Source organism: Lissotriton helveticus, chromosome 2_1 (assembly GCF_964261635.1).
Source record: "Lissotriton helveticus chromosome 2_1, aLisHel1.1, whole genome shotgun sequence".
Lineage (NCBI taxonomy): Eukaryota > Metazoa > Chordata > Amphibia > Caudata > Salamandridae > Lissotriton > Lissotriton helveticus.
The window spans coordinates 87269038-87288441 of NC_136059.1; the positions used below are offsets into that span (position 1 = coordinate 87269038).

A 19404-nucleotide genomic window follows, 5' to 3' on the forward strand; every position below is an offset into this window, starting at 1 on the left:
CCCCAAGTTTAAGGGTCGGATTCAAACCTTGACTACCTGGCAAGAAAACCTAGGTTATTATGCTGAATCATTACCCATGAAGTCCTGTCCAAGGGACATTTGGAGCCCACGGACTGTGTATCTCGTGGCACAAAGGGCCACCACTGATCATAACCATGAGGACGCAGTTGATGGAAGGGAGATTGAAGATGCCACACCTGCCGTCCATCCCTAGGGCCAACTGTGCTGGTCTGGTTAGAGGTGAAGACGGGCTGGTGGGCGGGTGCTGCCGGAACGACGTGCTAAGTCCCTGAGGAATGACGAACTGAGATATTGTCACCAGAAATAAGCACTTCATGGACCGAATGGATGTGGGACTGTGAGCACAGCTAATTGTACTAATGTAAGGAATTATTGTGGTGTCTGTTATTTATAATTGCGCAGGGAGAGGGTTTAGCCGGAAAGTGCCATTGGAAACAGAACTGTCGTACAAGAATATTGCTAGGGGGGTAAATGTTGATGGACTTGGTGGATGCGGGAAGGTGTATAACACTGTCATACACTACATTTTCTTGATATGTCGAAATGTTTATTACACTGATGTACCGCTCCGAGTTTAAAAAAAAAGGTTTTTAAAAACTTTTTGAAAAATTTAAAAAAATGTAATGCAATTGGTGCTATGAAAAGAGCTCTGATACCCGATTCAGATCAAGTTCGCCCTATATAAATAAAACTCCGTAAAATAAAAAATAAAAAAATAACAGAACCGGTAGATAACATAACAGTAACTGATGGAAGTGCTAATTGTTCTGATCCTCTGAAGAACTGGATTCCAACCTCATAGGGCAGATCTACAAGCTCCAAACGTGCCTGAGGAGGATTAGACTTCCCTGGCATTGCAGTGGGATGATTGACACAGCAACAAAAAAGAAAAATGCACAACTGCTGTCGGCAAGAGACTTCATATTAGCGGACAGGAGGAAGGAGGCAGAATGGGTCACGTCACCACAGCATAGAGCTAGTCGGGGAGTTCCCAAAAGGTTCCATTTTGTCCTCAGAGGGTCCAACCTCCCTGCGTGTCTGTACCTCCTGGAAGTGTCTGCATTTTTACTGTTCCCTGACATAGGCCTACCTGTGTGTGTGTGTGTCTGTGTGTATTATGTGTATGTGTCCTGGCTTGGATTTGTAGAGAGACAGAAGAGATGGACGGTTCAGTGGCCACGAGGATTACCTTTTTGTAGTCAATATTCCTTTAAAGAACTTCTGTCGTAACAACAAGTGTGTAGAAGACATGAACTAACACATTTACGTAACAAGTCCGTGTGGTGTAACACGCAGGTTTCATGTAACTTTATAAGTGGGCTTGATATAACATTCAGGCTATTAAGTTTTCACGTGGCTGCGATGTCACAAGTTGATATTATGTAACAATGTAATATAAACGTTTTAACGCAACAAGGAGACATGATGTGAAAAGCAGACAACACGCAACCTAAGTCGGTTAGATTCCACGTGTGTACACCACAAGAAACATATGAAAAAATGAACACATGCAAGTACCTGTGCACGTATGCAGAACTCACCAGTTTGTCTATCGTGTGCTGCAATATATTTTGTGCATTAGTCCTGTGGCTGATATCCTCCCAGTACGACGACAGCACAACCACAGGCTTCACGTTCCCCCAGGGCAGGTAGTAATACTGACAACCTGCAAAACAGGAAACAAAGCTCCCTTGAAAAATAATCTTCAAATGGGTCCCAAGCAAAACTAGAAAAACTGTCACTCACGCCCTAGTCACCAGCAAGTTGGACTATGCAAACACCTTCTATGCTGCGATCACCAAGCAACTCTCTAGAAGATTACAAACCTTCAGAACTCAGAAGCCAGGTTCATCCTCAATACCCCACACAGACATCACATCACACCACAACTCAGGAAGCTACACAGGCTTCGAATACACAAATCGCTCAGTTCAAAGTCACACACATTTAAGGCACTACACAACTTAAGCCCCACCTATCGGAATAGTGCATCTCCTCCCACCAACCACCGTAGATGTCATCTAGAGGTAGTCAGGGGTCGCAGCTGTGACCTCTGGCTTGCTCCCTGTTACTTCTGGGGCTTCCTTTGTGACCCTGGTCTCAGTGAGGGCAAAACATTTGCCTCCTCTGCGGCCATGGGTCACAAAGGAAGTGCCAGGAGTAGCAGGAAGCAAGGTAGAGGTCACAGCTGCGACCCCTGACTACCTCTAAATGATGTCCATGCCAACCACCCAGACACGTCTGATCTGCAAGACTCCCACGCATACACAGAACCAGAATAGGAGGACGAGCATTCTCTTACACCGCTTCTAAATCATGAAACAGCCTCCCACTCCACATCGGAGCTCCTTCCTCTCATCTCGAATTCTGCAAGAAGCTAAAGAACTGGCCTTTCAGTTAACCAACCTAACATAGGCTGGGTGAGGCACAAACCCTTACTCAGTGCCAGGATACCCTTGTGAGCGATAGTGTGCTTTACAATTACACATAACATAACAAAAATAGCTCCTCTGATAATTACCTGTGCTCTATTAAAATGTGAATGAAGAAATGAATAAATATGTCTTATTGTTCCTGTTGCAGAGATGTCCCTGAGCCCTGCAGATATGTTATGTATTCTATGTGGGTTAAGTCACCAGCTGCAGAGACCTGTGTCTCACCTACAGGTCACATGTTTAAACCCAGTAAGTGTCAGCTGTAGAGATGTGTTCGAGTAACAAAGCGGTTTGAATGCTTGAAGGTGAAATCACATGTTATAACTCAGGGGAGGAATAAACCTGCTGAAGTTATTTGAGTGGACACAAGTGCCACATGGGTGATTACAAGTGTAGAGAGTAAATATAACCTCAAGATGGCATGCAATATCAGACAAAGGACCCTCCTTGTGCTTCCCATGGTCAGCACAGTTAAAATGTCCTACATAGAACTGTTATTCACATTAATCCACCCTCTCTTACCGTCAAACACCGCTCTGCTGTACTGAGTGGTAGATGCCAAGGGCAGGCAGGTGGTATCAAACTTGTTGCCATAGTTCCCGATGCTGACTTCAAACTGGATGGCGTCATCCACATCCTGCAGCATCGTGGCGGAGTAGAATGCGGCGAAGAGGCAATACTTTCGTCGTCGGAGATACTTCTGTTGAAAACATGGGAGGCGAACGAATGAGCAATGATAATGATGGAGCTGGAGGTGTCTTCACAGCACAGTGCTTGATTGGAAAAGGCTACAAGTGCTAGACGCAAACTACTCATAACTAAAAAAACTTATCTGTACTCAATGATATCCGATAAAAAGCGAAGGTGGTGTATGCAACTAAGTGGCTAATTTAGACTTAAAATGTGCGACAATGAAATAGCTAATGTGGTAAAGGTACCACTACCATTACACTAGCCATAGAAGATCCACCATATCGACAAATCAACACCACAAAGACCGCATTTTTACAGTGTGTTGCCTGGTGGAAAGGCCATCAGCATATGTGGGTACTGGAAATGTACCCCCAAAGTAGGGGCACATTGTCATTATGCACTTTACAAATGCCCCTGAAGTGCTTGAAGTTTCTCCAAAGCCAATCAGAAATGGAGTAGATAGTTACAGCTGCGGAATTGGAGGTGGACAAGTAGACTAGATAGCATGGATGGTTGGGCATCATATTTTACAGACGTCAACAGTGCCACCAACAGCAGTTCAATAAGCAGATTCTCTCACTTCTGCCAAATTTTGGCAGCGGGACACCTTTGACAGCCATCATCAGGATCATCTTCAAACTCCTCACCCACGCCTACAAATCCCTCAACAACATTGGACCCAAATACATCAATGAGAGAGTTTCCTTCCACGCACCCAAAAGGAACCTCCACTCCGCTGACCTCGCCCTGGCAGAGGTCCCCTGCATCCGCAGAACAAGAACAGGCGGGAGAGCCTTCTCCTAATCGCAGCCAAGACCTGGAACAAGCTCCCCGTGCACATCAGACACTCCCCAACCTTGCAAACCTTCAGGGAGGACCTCAAGACCTGACTCCTCGACTGATCCGATACTGCGACTGATCCGGAGCTGCCCCCACCCCTAGCGCCTTGAGGCCCTCACAGGTGAGTAGTGCGCTTTACAAGCCCTTGATTGATTGATCTCCATCCAATTTTCACTGTTATCGACCTCCCCGAAATCAGGCCACAAGACTTTCTACGTGATGGCTTCCAGCATTTGCCAGAGTGTTTACTGCTTGGTTGAAAATTATAATTTGATGCTACATTCAACTATAAAATAAACGCTAAGGAGATTCATCCAACAACATACATGTGTATCTTAACAACAATATGTGCTGGTCACACACATGGAAGAAGCTTGGAGCATTAGATCAAACGATTGAAGTGCTAAGGAAACACAAGCAATCACGGTGTTGACATTGTGGTCTTTGACTGTTGGGAGTAGAAAGACAAAAAATACAGGAAAAGAAGCACTAAACTTTGTGGACTATTTCAAGGGCACATCATTCTCTTCCTGTCTCTCCTCTTAGCCTCAGTACACTTTAAGAAACGTCTTCTCCTACAGACTGTCCCAAATATAGCAAGGCGACATGGAAGAGATTTTGGCCAGTCTTTTTGCTGTGACCCCTGGAACCAGGTGATCTGGGTTCGAATAATGGATTTGGCTTTTGAACACATTGTATGATCCTGAGCAAATAACATCATCACAATTTCCCTCAATTTTCCTACCTGTAAACTTAGGAGTGCTTAGACGGTTGCTGCATTCTGTTCGTAAGCAATATTAAAACAAATTGACATATATATTTATAAAAATATCTAACTAAAACCCCGAAGTTTTCCCTTTTTTGCAGTGTCTAGGTTTGTAACAGGGATGAAATATAATTTAAAATGTACCAGTGATAGCATAACACTTGCTGATTATGTTTTTTTCTGGAACATTGCATCTTGATACATTTCTAATGTACTGAGCCGTCAATGAATTACTGTGAATGACTTTATTTTGTGAAATGTGGCTTGATAGACATTTCATATTAACTTTTTGCATCAATGATAAATATGTTTCTTTAAATTAAATGGCTTCAAAGGCGAGTTGAAGGACAACATTTAAAAACCAGAGACCAACTTAAATGTAGAAATCAGACAGATAATAGAGAGATACGCCTGTTTGTAGAATTGAAAGTACAACATTGACAATGATGTAATTCTGAATGAAGATGGGCCAGCCCCACAAGCAAAAGACGTTTTAGTTTATTTAAATGGCAATCCCGCATGTATCTTTAATTTTTCAGGAGCCATTTTCAAATCTCTTTCTTCTGTTCGGCTTTTAAAGAACCAATTTTCTAGGGTTTCTCGTGTACTTACACTTCTTTTCCCACGTTTGGACTTCTGAACATGACCAACATTCTGGTGAATATTGTGGAGAAGTGTGGCTTAATGGTTAGAGCGGCAGACCCTGATGCAGAGATCTGGCCCGGGACCAGGGTTCAATTCCTGCCTCGGTGGGTCTTGGGCTCAATTTCCCCGGACCTGATAATTCTCGCCTCGGTGCCTATTCTAATCATGAGCCCAACTCTGGACAATAGCTTGCTTAATCTCCACAACGGCCCCAACAGCGCTGGGATGCCTGGCTTCACCTTGGGGATGCCCAGGAGTGGACATTTCACAGGGATAAAGCCAGGAAGGGTTCCTAAGCGGTATACGGACAGCGCCGGGACACCTCGGGTGAGGTAGCTGTGCGCTTTACAAATACCCTCATTTAATTTCATTTAAGTAATGAATATCATGTCCACAAAACCTATTTAATGTGCATTTTTTGGGATAGCCAGTTGTCCAAACACATTTCCTTTTACCTCAACTCGTAGAACGTCATCCGAGGGGATGTCCTCCACCTTCTGCTCAGTATGCTCCACCAGTTTGGTTTCCAGTTCCAGTAGGATCCTTCCGCGGTAGGCAACACCTTCTCCCTTAAAGATGCCACAAACAGGAGGAAATAATCATTCAGTTACCAATCTGCATCTAATATTAGAAAGTACTCTTCAGAGAAACATGTGAGCGTAGCACTCTAGCCCGGTGGAAAACCATTAAACTCAGCTGTGTACTTCCATATCCCAAACCATCTCATTCTACCTTCAGAACACCATGTGCAGGAAGCATGGAGAACCAAGGCTATTGCAAAGCCCTTTTTGGGGGTCACCCCCAGTTTTTCATTTATTTGGGGACTCCCCTGCTGGTAATCCTGAACTCTGCTTTCTTTGGCCAAGTATATGTCCTGTATGCCCAACATGTCTATATTGGCTTCAACCTGATTGGCGCATGTATCTTTCCTATAAGGCCATAGTCTATAGTGTAAAAATAAACTTGTGCCATGGAAAGTTAAGTGTCACTTGTGGACTGCAGCACCTACTGTGCCGTCCACTACAGCAGCAGAGACAACATGGGTTCAGGCCGACCCTCTTTAGCCTGTCAGCAGCACCTTGATCCCTGCTGCTGTCAAAATCACCTCTTGGCAGTCAGGAAAAGCTGATTTTATATATTAAATAAGTCACCACTAAGCACACCTTGCCGCTCACAAGTATGGTGCATAATATTTAAAAGTGGAACACATGTGACATTAGAAATGACATTAGAAGTGACTAGGCACAAAACGACATTGTCATTGGGCCACTGGTAACTAGCATATAGGAATAGTGAAAGTATAGATTATATACTTTACTCTATAACTGTTGACCTGTATCAGCTACAGACTCCATTCAAAGACTTATTTTTATATTTAATACAAATCTAATCCAATGGTGAAGTCAGATTTATTTTAAAAACACATTGGAAATGTAAGTTTTAGAAATATACCATTACCCTCCCTGAAGCAATAGAGGCTAATTTAAATTAGCTCTCCAGTCACAGCCCAGCTGTACTTGTCCTGAATGAGGTGTGAAAGAGTTGTGAAAACTGCTCCAAGAGCAGACACAATGGCCTGAATGTGAGAAGTGTTTCCTTTCCCTGGCAGGCAGACCAGTTAGGGTAGACCCAGGAAGTTCATTAGCTTCAAAGGTGCCTGCACTGTCACCAACAAATGTTAGGTGGCACCTGGAAAGGCCCAGCCTTTGTCCCCATACTCAGGTTGGCACTATACCCAGTAAGAGTAAAGCTACACCATTTCCCGGGCCATACCTCCTGGTGGGCACCGCACAGGCTCTACACAAGAGGAGACGAGTTATCCCATCTTGGATTTTGAGAGTGAGGGTCACTGTGAGATTGGTTGCAGCGGGGCAAACACAACACTGAAAATGTGGGTAGAGCTTGGACCTGCTCTCTGGGGCCTGAGAGGAGCAATGAAGGACCAGACCTTCTCATTCTTGTACTCAGGACAATGAAGTGGGCTCCAAGGCTCAGCTTCCTGACATCAAGTGTGGCTACAAAGACACAACAACGTGCAAGTGGCCTTTTCCTTAAAATGCCCAGCTTACTAGAGGCAACTGGACTAGAACTGGACTTCGCAGTTGGCATCAGCCTGACACCCTGAGAGCCTATGTGCTGTCTACTGATTTCCTGGGAACCTTAGAAGTGCACTCCTGTGGCTGTTTAGTCATAACAAGAAAGTTTTTGAAAAACGTTCCTCCATAGCTACAGCGGGACCCAGCAGGAAAAGTATCCAATCAGCAGTACCACAGAGTTGGACTTAGTGTCAGCTTGTTTCAGCTTAAAGGATCCATGCGCCTCCAAAAAAAATACTAACTCCCTGTCTGCACTGGAACATACACATTTTTAAGCACTACATCTTCAAATCTCTAAAGGCCCATTAGGCCAATTTCAACAGCTGCACAAAGGATCTGTCTTCTTACAAAGTGACTAGGTCCTCTGCTTCCCTGAGACTTGAACGACATTTTAATGCTTTTCTTAAAAAAAGTCACACAGTCCCTTTCTGAAGTGGGAGTTTTTCAAACTTTTTGACTTCCCTGAAAAGGTGTTTTGTAATACTCAGCTATCATATCTCCACAACTGTACAATTTTGATGTTTGTGATCGTGTGCAGTCGTGACCAGTACAGATTTAATAAAAATAATTATATATAACTAGCTTACCCGTCGGTCGTTGCTGCGATCTCCGAAGAAAAGAAATTCAAGGAAACTCGTTATGATAACATTCAATTTACATTGTGTCATTTTTATTGAAACTTATTCATTTTAATATGGAAAACATTTCAAAGTGTCGTTTTAATTCTATTTATTTATTCGAGTGCTTGTGGATACACGATTTTTAGTTTTTCCGTCTGGTGCGTACATCAGTATTCGAAAGATTATGAGGGCCATGGGGGGCCGATATTTAAAAAAAAAAAAAAAGATTGGCCAGAAACCTTCGCGAGAGTGTACTCAACAACTTCCCAAAGTTTCCTGGCGATTGGATGGATGCTGTTTTAATTCTATTTATTTATTGGAGTGCTTGTAGACACACAATTTTTTTTTCTCCATCTTGAACGTACATCAGTATTCGAAATATTATGAGGGCCCTCGGGGGCCGATATTTAAAAAAATTTTATGCCAGAAACCTTTGCCTGAGTGTACTGAACAACTTCCCAAAGTTTCATGGCGATCGGATGAATGGTGTTTTAATTCTATTTATTTATTCGAGTGCTTGTGGATACACGATTTGTTGTTTTTCCGTCTGGTGCGTACATCAGTATTCGAAAGATTATGAGGGCTCTGGGGGGCCGATATTTGAAAACAATGTATGCCAGAAACCTTCGCGGGAGTGTACTCAACAACTTCCCGAAGTTTCATGGTGATCGGATGAATGGTGTTTTAATTCTATTTATTTATTCGAGTGCTTGTGGATACACGATTTGTTGTTTTTCCGTCTGGTGCGTACGTCAGTATTTGAAAGATTATGAGGGCCACGGGGGCCCGATATTTTTAAAAAATGTATGCCAGAAACCTTTGCGGGAGTGTACTCAACAACTTCCCAAAGTTTCATGGTGATCGGATGAATGGTGTAGTAATACATAAAGGACAAACAGACAGACAGACAGACATACTTTTGTTTTTATATATATAGATTAAAAAAATCAATATAAATTTAAGCAAATTCTTTATTTATGTTCTGGAACTCAAAAGAGGTCCTCTAAAAACTTTTTCTCTTCCAGTCTTTTCACCGAGACCAATGCAATTGATGTATTTGGCGGGGGCTCTGCCGTGGTCATTCTCAAACATGCCTAAGTCCCGGTATACCACCCCCATTGACTACCACCGGCACTTAGTGCTTTTTGGAGCTATTTGTACCTAAAACTTTAACTATTCATATCTCCGGTAGCCTCATTGGATTTTTGTCATCTTGGCGTCATTTTGTTTCTTAAAGTTTACTCTTTTTTTTCTGTTGCAATTTGTATTGCTTAGTGTTTTGACTTTGTTACTGGTTTGGTACTGCATAAAATGGCTCACTAGCGGGTCGATTCCGATTCGGGAAAAGAACGTCCGTACGATTTGTATCCGGAGCCCTCTCCGTACGAATCGTACCCGTCCGTCCAAGTCGCGAAGTACGATCCGTATTCCATGAATCCGTCTGAATCGTCGCGATCCGTACGTATTGCAAGGCTGAAACCGTGAGCCGTACGACTCGTACACATACCGTACGACTCGTACACATGCCGTACGACCCGACGAGTACGATCCGGACCGGGGTATGAGGACGCGATTCGTACGGTCCACGTCAGGTAAGGGCGAGACGTATGGAAAAGCACACAAACACATACACACCGTACGGTCCGTACCCCCCATAATCGCGGGGGTACGCTCCGAACCCCTGTGATCATGGGGTGTACGAGCCGTACCCCGTGTACGAGCCGTACCCCCATTGTACGATCGGTGTATGAGCCGTACCCCCATTGTACGATCGGTGTACGAGCCGTACCCCATTGTACGATCGGTGTACGAGCCGTACCCCCATTGTACGATCGGTGTACGAGCCGTACCCCATGTACGATGGGTGTACGGCTCGTACACCGATCGTACAATGGGGGTACGGCTCGTACACCCCATGATCGCAGGGGTATGGTGCGTACCCCTGCGATCATGGGGGGTATTCACCGTACCCAGGGGGGGCCGTTCCGTACCTGTTTTGGCGCGAACTCTGCTTTTACGGCTGTTTTCAGCTCCCGTAGAAAAAGGGTTGTACAGTGCATAGCCAACACGTATCGTACTTGCTGGGTCGTAAAAACCAGCCGCGAACGGTACAGATGTCGCGTACAGCGGGTTCCGAGGGAGAATCGTACAGAGATTAGAGTCGTACGGTGTCATGTACGACTCCTACGGAGTACGGCTCCTGGTACTAATCGTACTTCGTCGTACGTACGGGGGACGTTGCAGGGTACGATTCGTACGGGAAAAACGCTCCAAACGGCTATTCGGAGCGGTTTTTCCAGAATCGGAATCGACCCCTATGAGTTAAACCTGTCTGCTCTGTACCATAGCTACCAGGGGGTTGAGGTCAGACGAACTGATTGATTTTAATGGTTCAGCCAAACAAAGAGTGTGTTTTTTCTTGAGGTGGGCAAATTCCCTCTCCCAAATAAATCCATGTTATTACAGGGGACTGACTCAAATATCTGTTTTTCTAGCAGATTTTTAGAAGCACAGGATTAGCACAATGCCATCTATCCAGTGCTAGAAAAGCGACCAAGGCTTTTTCTTTTTTTGAGACAAATTCTTCAACAGGATTTGCTGCTGCTGCTATCCATAGCAAGTTGAAAAACGAGAAAGGTGTTTTACTGTTCTCAGGATTGCATTATATCTTTGGATTAATACAATTTAATGCAGGTGAAATTTGCCACTAAAATGTTTTTTTTTGGGGGGGGAGAGTTTCTCTGCAAATGCTTATTTTCAGGAAAATTCCCCAATAAAGTAGAATTTTCAGTTAAAACATAATTGTGCTGCATTTTTCCTACCTCTGTTTTGTCTTAAAAAACGTTAAGGTTTGTGAAGTCTACGTTTGTTAATTTCTCAGACTTTTTCAAGAATAACCACTATACTTTGTTGATATTTCCATTATTTAATTTTAAGCAGCCTAGGTAGTTCTATAATGTTCCCATGGAACATACGTACTACAGATATGGGGAATATTCTGGCAGAAGAGAGCTCTGCCAAAAGAACATTCGCTGCTGACATCTATTGCGACCTGACAGTCTCTAGTCCGATCTTTGCATGCTCACCTAAGTCTTCTTCTTTTACTGCTTTGAAAACTGATTACTAGTAAATTAGGTAACTGTAACTCAGGTTATTGCAAACACTTAGGGACCCATTAGGATGTAGGGCGGATCCGCCCTACATCCTAGCCCGCCTGCCACCCATTTCCCCCCGCCATATTAGTATGGAGGGGGGACCACGGCGGACGGAAAGTCCGTCCGCCGCTTTTCCGCCAGGTCATCAAGTTGACCAGGCAGAAAGGGGTTTTATATGGTGGCGGTATCTGCTAGACACCGCCATCCATATCAGGATGCAGGCGGGAGGGAGCCTTTCCGTGGCGAGGCATGCGGTGTTTGTGTACCTGTGGTACCCCCCAGCAGTTCCATGCACAATATGGCAGGCACCATGCGGTGCCTGCCATGTTGTGCATGTAAGTGCACAACATGCCTTTCTGGCATTGTGGCGGGTGGTGCTGAGTGCACCGCACGCCACAATACCAGGAATGCAGGATGCGCCCGCCACTGTGGCGGGCCATCCTAATTGCCCCCACGGGACCCCTGCCCTTATGGCGGGCGATCCCTTTTACTGTGAGGATGGCGGGCGGACAAAGTCCGCCCGCCATCCTAATGATGCCCTTAGAATCAGCTGGTCTGGTTCGTAGCCCTAAATAAAAATACAATTTATTATCATTATTTTCCAGTAAAATATGGTTGTACCTTTCCAAAGTTGAGCTCTTCATATGGATCTGGAAATCCTGTAAATTCTCTAGGGCTCCCATAGAGGTTCACGAAACAAGGTCCAAACGTTGGCAGGAATCCCAGGCTATCGTCAACTAAAACACAGAAGGTAACGTTAGTGATAGGACCTCAACATACAAATATTACTAATTCTTGCTTTCTTATTACAGCTGGACGATGGTGACAACACCAAACACAGGACCATTTACTACTTCACATACATATTTGCTATACTGTAAATGATTACACCTGCTGAGAAATTAAGAAATGGGCATTTCGAATTATTCACTGTATCAAAGGTTTATGTTTGTGTTTATTGGTATTCATGATGCCCACAGATGACACTGCGACTCTCTTCCAGTATTAACTCTGCAGGTTGGGTAGTTACAGTGGACCAGGAGAGGAAATGGGGTGGCGTATGCTTAAAACAGGGAAAGTGTAGTGCTATAAAGTTCCTACTTCCAACTCTAGATTGTTTCTAAAGTAAGTGGAGAGCAGTGAGGAAGGCCTGTCCCTTGGACTGTTTCTTCCAGAACCCTAGATTGGCAGATCTGCCTGTCCAAGGATAAGCACAACTGTCTACCATGGGCATAGTGGGGGGATGAATCCGCCGGAACTGTTTGGTCCTGGTTGTGGTATACGCAGTAAAACAAATTAATGCAAAGGTGCTCATTTCTTATACTGCAAGACTGTGCCAGTAATAAAGAGCAGGTGTGAAACTGAGATACGAACAAAGACTTGGAAGAAAAGCATGTAGAGTTCAGTTGTCTTTGCATATGCTTTATGCATTATGGTCTTACGATTATGGAACTTAATGTTATGTAGGTGTCGCAAGTAGGGAAACATTTCTCAGCTGGTAGAAGCCGATCTCAATCAGTGATGCCACCTTGATGCCACTTGCTAGGATAGGATTAAAGTAGCGCCTACTAGACAACTCAAATTTCTATGTAAGTGGCTGAATTGAGTACTGATCCACGGAGGTCGTCTATCAAAATCCCCGCTCCCGAACATTTGCATTCGTTGTATTCTAGTATGCCGAATACTCTACAGAGAACTAACGATGGATGTTTGTTTGTGTACTCTACTATAATGCCTCATATAAAGAACGTACACAAAGCACAGGAAGCACAAGGCAGGTTGTATGTTGAAAACCTGCACTAGTAGTCGCGGCGATGAAATAATTCAACGTTGAGTGCTTCCACCTAGTCTCACCCTCGTGAGAGATCCTTTCTTTTCTGCAAGTCTTATAATGTTGCTATGATCGGTTGACAGGGTGAGGGTGGCATGTGTGTGGGGCAAAAACTAGAGCAAAAGGGGAGAGCTTTGGATTGGGAACCGAACATCAGCATCATAAATAAAGATGGTGAAGGGAGTTGATTTCCAACTTTCCATGCTCTGAACGTTTCTACAATTCTGCAAACTGCAAACTGGAGGTCAGCCAACTGACTCTTGGAGTCTCTTGCTTCGGCTGGGCTCCGGAGATGACTTCTCCGCAAGCAGGACACATCAGGCACAGTCACTTCTCCTTTGCTAGCCACCAGCTTCAGCAGGTGCAGTTCACGCCATTGCGCCCTCTCTATGCTAGTTTCCCAGTCCAGCAGGGTAGTCCTTCTTCCAGTTCAGTCGAGATCTGAGTTCTGGGAGCCAGGGATGCCATTTCTATGCTCAGAAAGTGCCCTCAGAGTAGACGTGGTCAGTAGCCAATGGGCTACTAAGTTTCCTATCTCCTGATGACCACTTCCTGTGAAGTCAGGCATCTGGCTATCCCAAGATGCAACAATCTGCCTACTCCCAAAATGCCCAAACCCCTCTTGGTGTCCAGAGCTCCTTACTCCAACCCAGAGGTGTGGGTACCAAGGTTGGCTTGTTTTTACTTATGTCACACCCAGGGTGACACAACCAGTGCTGCATTCCCTGGTGACCTTCTAACTTACCTGTCCTGGATACCATATACTAGGAACTTACAGGTAAGATAGCTTAAGCTGATTGGGTATAGCCAATGTCACATACACATTTTGGAGTCAGAACAAAGGCACCAACGTCTTGTTAGCAGACCTCAGTGTACTCTTAGAGTCAATAAGCCATCAGCATCGGTCCAAAAACTTTGGGGTGAACCATACAAAAAGAGGTATGTCCTTACATATGTATATCCAGGTAAGTCAAAATCTACTATTCTCAAGGTCACAGTTGTGTACCTTACAACATATATATCTTCACAAATAGGGTGCTCAAAATACTAAACCTACGCTCATCAGAGTATTCTTTGCTTTTAGTTATTGTGGAGTCAATATTTTGAGGAATACAATATTTTGTCACTTGATACAACCTTAGATAATGAACCTGCAGATTCAGACCACCTAACGGTGTAACAACTAAAAACCCTACCATCAGCCACCAGGCAGAATCTGCCAACATAGGTTCAATCAGTCAAAAATCAGAGGAATCGATCACTCGAGCACTACTAATCCATCCTTGACAGCACGACCAAACAGTCTGCTCTCCAGAAAACTCCTGAAACCCAGTCTTTTCCAACATGCAAATGACAGATATTTTACCACACAACTCGTTTGTCCAGTATTCTTGGCCAAAAGGACCCACCCTACTTCTAATCTGGATCCCAACTGCCCTTGACATTTGTCATACAACTTGCATCCCAAAAATAATTAACCATAACAAAACAACACACAGAATCCACATATCCCACATATTTAAAACAGGCATCAATTACAAGGGCCACAGGTATATTAAGTGCCATTTCAGGGATTTTAAGATTAATTTGTTCTTCATAAATGTATTGATAGCTGGTCATAGCATAACAGATGGTACTACTCAAATGAACCACAGGCCAGCAAGGGGATAAATCTCAATTTTAGATATGTACTGAGGGCATATATTACCTGTCTCTGGTTTTAACCAGTTCTATACAAAAAACTGAAAACATTTACACAAATATTGAAAACTTTACACAAAAGCGTGAAATAAACGACTGCGAAATAATTCAGTTTTAATAAAATTAAGCGGCACACCAAATTTTCATCCAAAAACAGTAAATACATTCATTGCTGCTTCAAAGCTACATCTAATCAGTAGTACATAGAGGCATTTTCTTAAGAACATTTCAACATTTTTGTTTAACATGAAGACTACATGACTGTTTGCAGGATGTGAAACATTAAAATTTGTTGTTTCAAATTGTGAAAATGAGTTAGGCAAAAAAAGTCTCAAGTGAAATGCAATCATGTAAAATGATAACATTGTTAAATATGGCATCTCTTTTTCTTCCCAAACATTTGCTCAAACTCTCCAGTTGCACTCAAACCTGCTAAGAAACAAGAATAGATTAGACCATGAATGGATATTTTCAAGTAACCTACAGGCTGAGACTTCAAGTGACTTCCGGGGTGGCTCATCTAAAGCACAAAGAAACAGATCAAGGTTAGGAAGGGAGTGACCAACCAATAGGGGGCACATTCAAGGGGGGGGAGCAAGGAATAGCTGTTTAAGCGAATGTTAGTATGCAGCCAAGCCAGCACTCGTTTAACTCCCAAATTAAAATAAAATATTATATGAAATGTATATGTAGAACATATATGGCAAAGCGTCTGCAAATTGTAAGGCATATGAAGATAAAAGCGGGCAGTGAGTCTAACACAATGTGTGTGATATATGCTGCATCTCAAAGATTATTTTTCAAGTAATTTGACTTTATATGATTTAATCAATGTGTGAAAGGAACTATTGTGAAACAGTCTGTACATTAACACCTTCGACGCTCATGACGAGCTGAGCTCTTCATGAGGCATAGTGGAGCTGTGCTCATGACGAGCTCAGCTCGTCATAACGGCCGCAGCACTCCCACGTGGGGCTAATTCCCCTGCTGTGCTGGATGTTCCATTAAGTGGGCGGAGTAGTGACGAGCTCAGCTCGTCATGAGCACAGCTCCACTGTGCAGCATGACGAGCTCAGCTCGTCACGAGCACCACGGCGCCGCGCGCGTCCCCTCTCCACCCCGCACCGCGTGGAAATTAGCCCCGCGTGGAAGGGGTTAACTATAACCCAGTGGCGTAGCAAGGTCAGGTGGTATCCGGTCCAGAAAATGTCTTGTCACCCCCCACCCCCGGTGCGGAAAATGTCTTATCACCCCACCCCCACATAATTTCTTGTCACATGGTGCGGAAAATGGGGGTTCCCATGAGTAGTAGAGCGGCAGGAGTGGTGGGACACTGGGAAAGTGGGGAACAGCCAAAACACCATAATTTGTGGGTTTTCACCATAATTTCCAATGGTGTCCACACCAAGTTTACACACCTGTATTTAGGCTACTGGTACAAATGTGGAGGGACTTCCCATGAGGTAAAGCCGTATCCAACATTCCCTATACTGTGCAGTGAGTACAATTCTGTAAAATTCCAACATGAGGGAGAGAAAGGGAATAACTGCAGAAATAATTGATTCTGACTGACTTTTGCACATTTCTCTCCACATTGTGGCCATTTAATTTCCTGATTTTACCAAGTGAAATGTGCGTGGGAAAATTACTGCACAAAATCAGGAATTCTGTGACATTGCTAATTAGTGCCTTGATAGCAAAAAAAGTGCATGCCTTTATCTGTTAAAGGTTATGACGTTTAACTTTGACACCTGAGTGCATCGAAGTGCAAACATAGAAGAAGAAACACAGCTGGATGAAGGAAGAACTGCTTGTCGAGGACAACTGAATGCAGTGTTGTCACTTTTTTGAGTAAAAGGGTGGTTGGCAGATGTCTGCCATCAAATCGAATGGCCTTCGATAGGCTAAGTGCTTTCTTGCCCACTAGCGGCTGGTCCTCTAACTACAGCTGCGGGGAATTGATCTAACTTGCCTTTTAGACTTTGGCCCAGGGCAAGAGAGACAAGGGCCGAGAATGAAGTAAGACAGGAAAACAGTGACAAAGGGACAAGTCAGGAGTTATAAAAAACTGTAAGAGTGAGATGAAGAGATGGGAAGTTTAGAGGGATGGAACAAAGAGGCCTGAGGTGGAATAACAACAGGTCAGTCTTCGGATTCATCGGCCCCGGCTGCAGGATCCTAAAAAAATATTTGCAAGCCGCAACAGTTTTTTTTTTATCCTTGAATTACTGTTTCATATTATGAATCTAAATGGAGTACATTCATTTTCAATGGTTGTCTGAAAAACTGGGACCGATCCAACCATCCTATATCTACATTTGATCCCTTCTTTAACAAGGGATCACATGTTCATACCCTAGTGTTTCCACTCCGATGTTCTCCACTTGGTGACAAACACACCTAGGGCATGTTTACGATGTTGGTCGGATGACACTGTAGCCGAATGGAACTGCCTGACTAATAGTTTGCAGTTCAATCGCAGTTATAGGATTCAAGCGCCCTATGGGCAGTCGGAAACATACATTTTTCTTTTGCAGCTTGTGCGGCGGACGGAAAATGGCCGCAGCAAAGCGGCAATAGAATAATGGGTGTTGGCAAACATCCATGCACCATGTGCAAGGATGTTTAGGGGGACATCATAGGTGCCTCCCAGGCCCCATAGCAGAGGGCCAGGGGACCCTGCTAGGGGCCCCCAAAGTTATTTTCCGCATGCCTTTTCTTGGCTGGTGGACCGCCGTGAAAGGGCAAGCGGAAAGCGACATCGTAAGCCCAATCGGGTAGCCGACGCTGGCTCTGTTGCCATTTTGGGATTACTATTTCAATGGGCTCACTGAGCCCATTGAAATCGGAGCAGAATTCCCCCACAGGTTTCCCTTCAACCACCAGTATCACAATACGGCTGTTGGACGGAAACCTATGATGTCAGGCCGAAAGCCTCCGACTAGCTCTCCGATGGCTTTCTGCCCAACATCATAATCAGGCCCCTAGTTGTGGCAAGATAGCACAGCGAGTGAAATACTGCCAATGATTTGCAGGTCAAAATTTCAAAACCTGGCAAGGAATACTCAGCCTTCCATTCTTGTCAGATCACTAGACTCTGCCGTATTAAATTGGGTGCTAGGACTTAGAAACAGGTTAATATTAACAGTTTTGTTTTCTTATTCAAGGTACTACACATGTAAGTGTCTGGCTATTTGATATCGAATAATCATTTCTTAAACCATGATAAAAACTAGTATTCATTATCAATAGAGCACACTCTTTTATTTTTTGCAATCGGAGAGGTAATGGTATTTAAGGGCTGCCAGGTTGTGCCAGAGAAATCATGTTGCACTTGAGAACATATTTTAAATGATACATTTCCTCTTTGTTTGTGTGGCCTCATTTTATTTAATTATTTGGTGGAATTCTTTGGTGCGATTATGATTTAATTGTTTTGTCCCCCTACGGGAACCTGTTTCATAGTTCCTTCAGCATCTAAAAAGATGCAAAATTAAGAGATTTTTTGAGGAATATCTAGCGAGTGCCAGCCGCAATCTGCATATTCAAAGATGTGCATGCATGAATAATTTATGAAACAAATAAGGATTAGAAGCATGCTAAACCATAAATATAAGCCCAGGAAGGTAAAAAAGAAGGAACTGCCCAGCCGTCATGCAGGAAATGGCTAAAGGGACACAGCTTCAAAAAGGTTCTTGATGGGCACATTGATGAAAAGAAAGAAAACTATAGGATACCTGCCCAATTCTGGAAATTTCATATTCTTACCTAAAGCTAACAGTGGGTCACTCCATAATTTACTCTACGCATTGGTTCTCCAGGACCAGATGGATCCCCACAGACTGGTCGCAATTTGCAACCAGTATTTTAGCAACCAGAAAAGACTTTTGTAATCGTATTCTGACCTACCTCTTGAATATGAATTTAGGATTTCGCAAATTGCAAGGCACTACGATTGGAAGCCATCACTGGGGTGGTGGCCTACTAGTGTCGCTAGTCCCCCATGTCTGTTACCACATTTAAATAAATCAAAACCTGGCTGCATTAAAAAAAACTTTTTTAAAAATAGAGAGTTTGAGGTGGTGCCATGGACAACTGCCTACTCCCCAATGAACTTTCGTTAACATTCACAGAGAAGGGGTTCACAAGGAACCACTTCCCTTTTTCAAATGGGTCATGACTCATGACCCGAACTTGGAAGTCAGTAACTTTTCAACTGGTTTACGACTTCTATTTTGATCCAAAGCCAAAAATAGTTATGGATAGGTACGCTTACAACAAGCCCCTTCCAAATAGCAATTCCTTATCTATTTCTAAAGCCATTTTAGGAGTCGGTAAAAGGTTACAGAGTCCTGAAATGGGTTTAGTACTTTGAAAAAAGCAATTGTGTGGTCACAAGCTCTGATTTGGAGAGTTTGTGACCAAAAAAAGCTTAGTACATCTAGTGCATCAGCACATCGGCCTTATTTAGATCTTGGCGGATGGTATACCCAGTCACAAATGTGACGGATATTCTGTCAGCCATAGTACAAGTGCATTATATACTATTGCACTTGAAATAAGGCAGACAGGATATCTGTCACGTTTGTGACCGAGTATCC

General features: G+C 43.7%; 1 protein-coding gene across 1 annotated transcript in view; it reads right to left on the reverse strand.

The window, feature by feature from the left end:
* Positions 1–19404, reverse strand: part of DYSF (dysferlin) — a 1004398-nt gene that overhangs the window by 643722 nt on the left and 341272 nt on the right. The window contains exons 17-21 of the mRNA XM_078674496.1: positions 15288–15323; positions 11893–12008; positions 5856–5969; positions 2979–3156; positions 1563–1687 (exon numbers count right to left, since the gene is read on the reverse strand). Of these exons, the coding sequence (XP_078530622.1) occupies positions 1563–1687; positions 2979–3156; positions 5856–5969; positions 11893–12008; positions 15288–15323 (569 nt within the window). The remainder of the gene's footprint in view (positions 1–1562; positions 1688–2978; positions 3157–5855; positions 5970–11892; positions 12009–15287; positions 15324–19404) is intronic.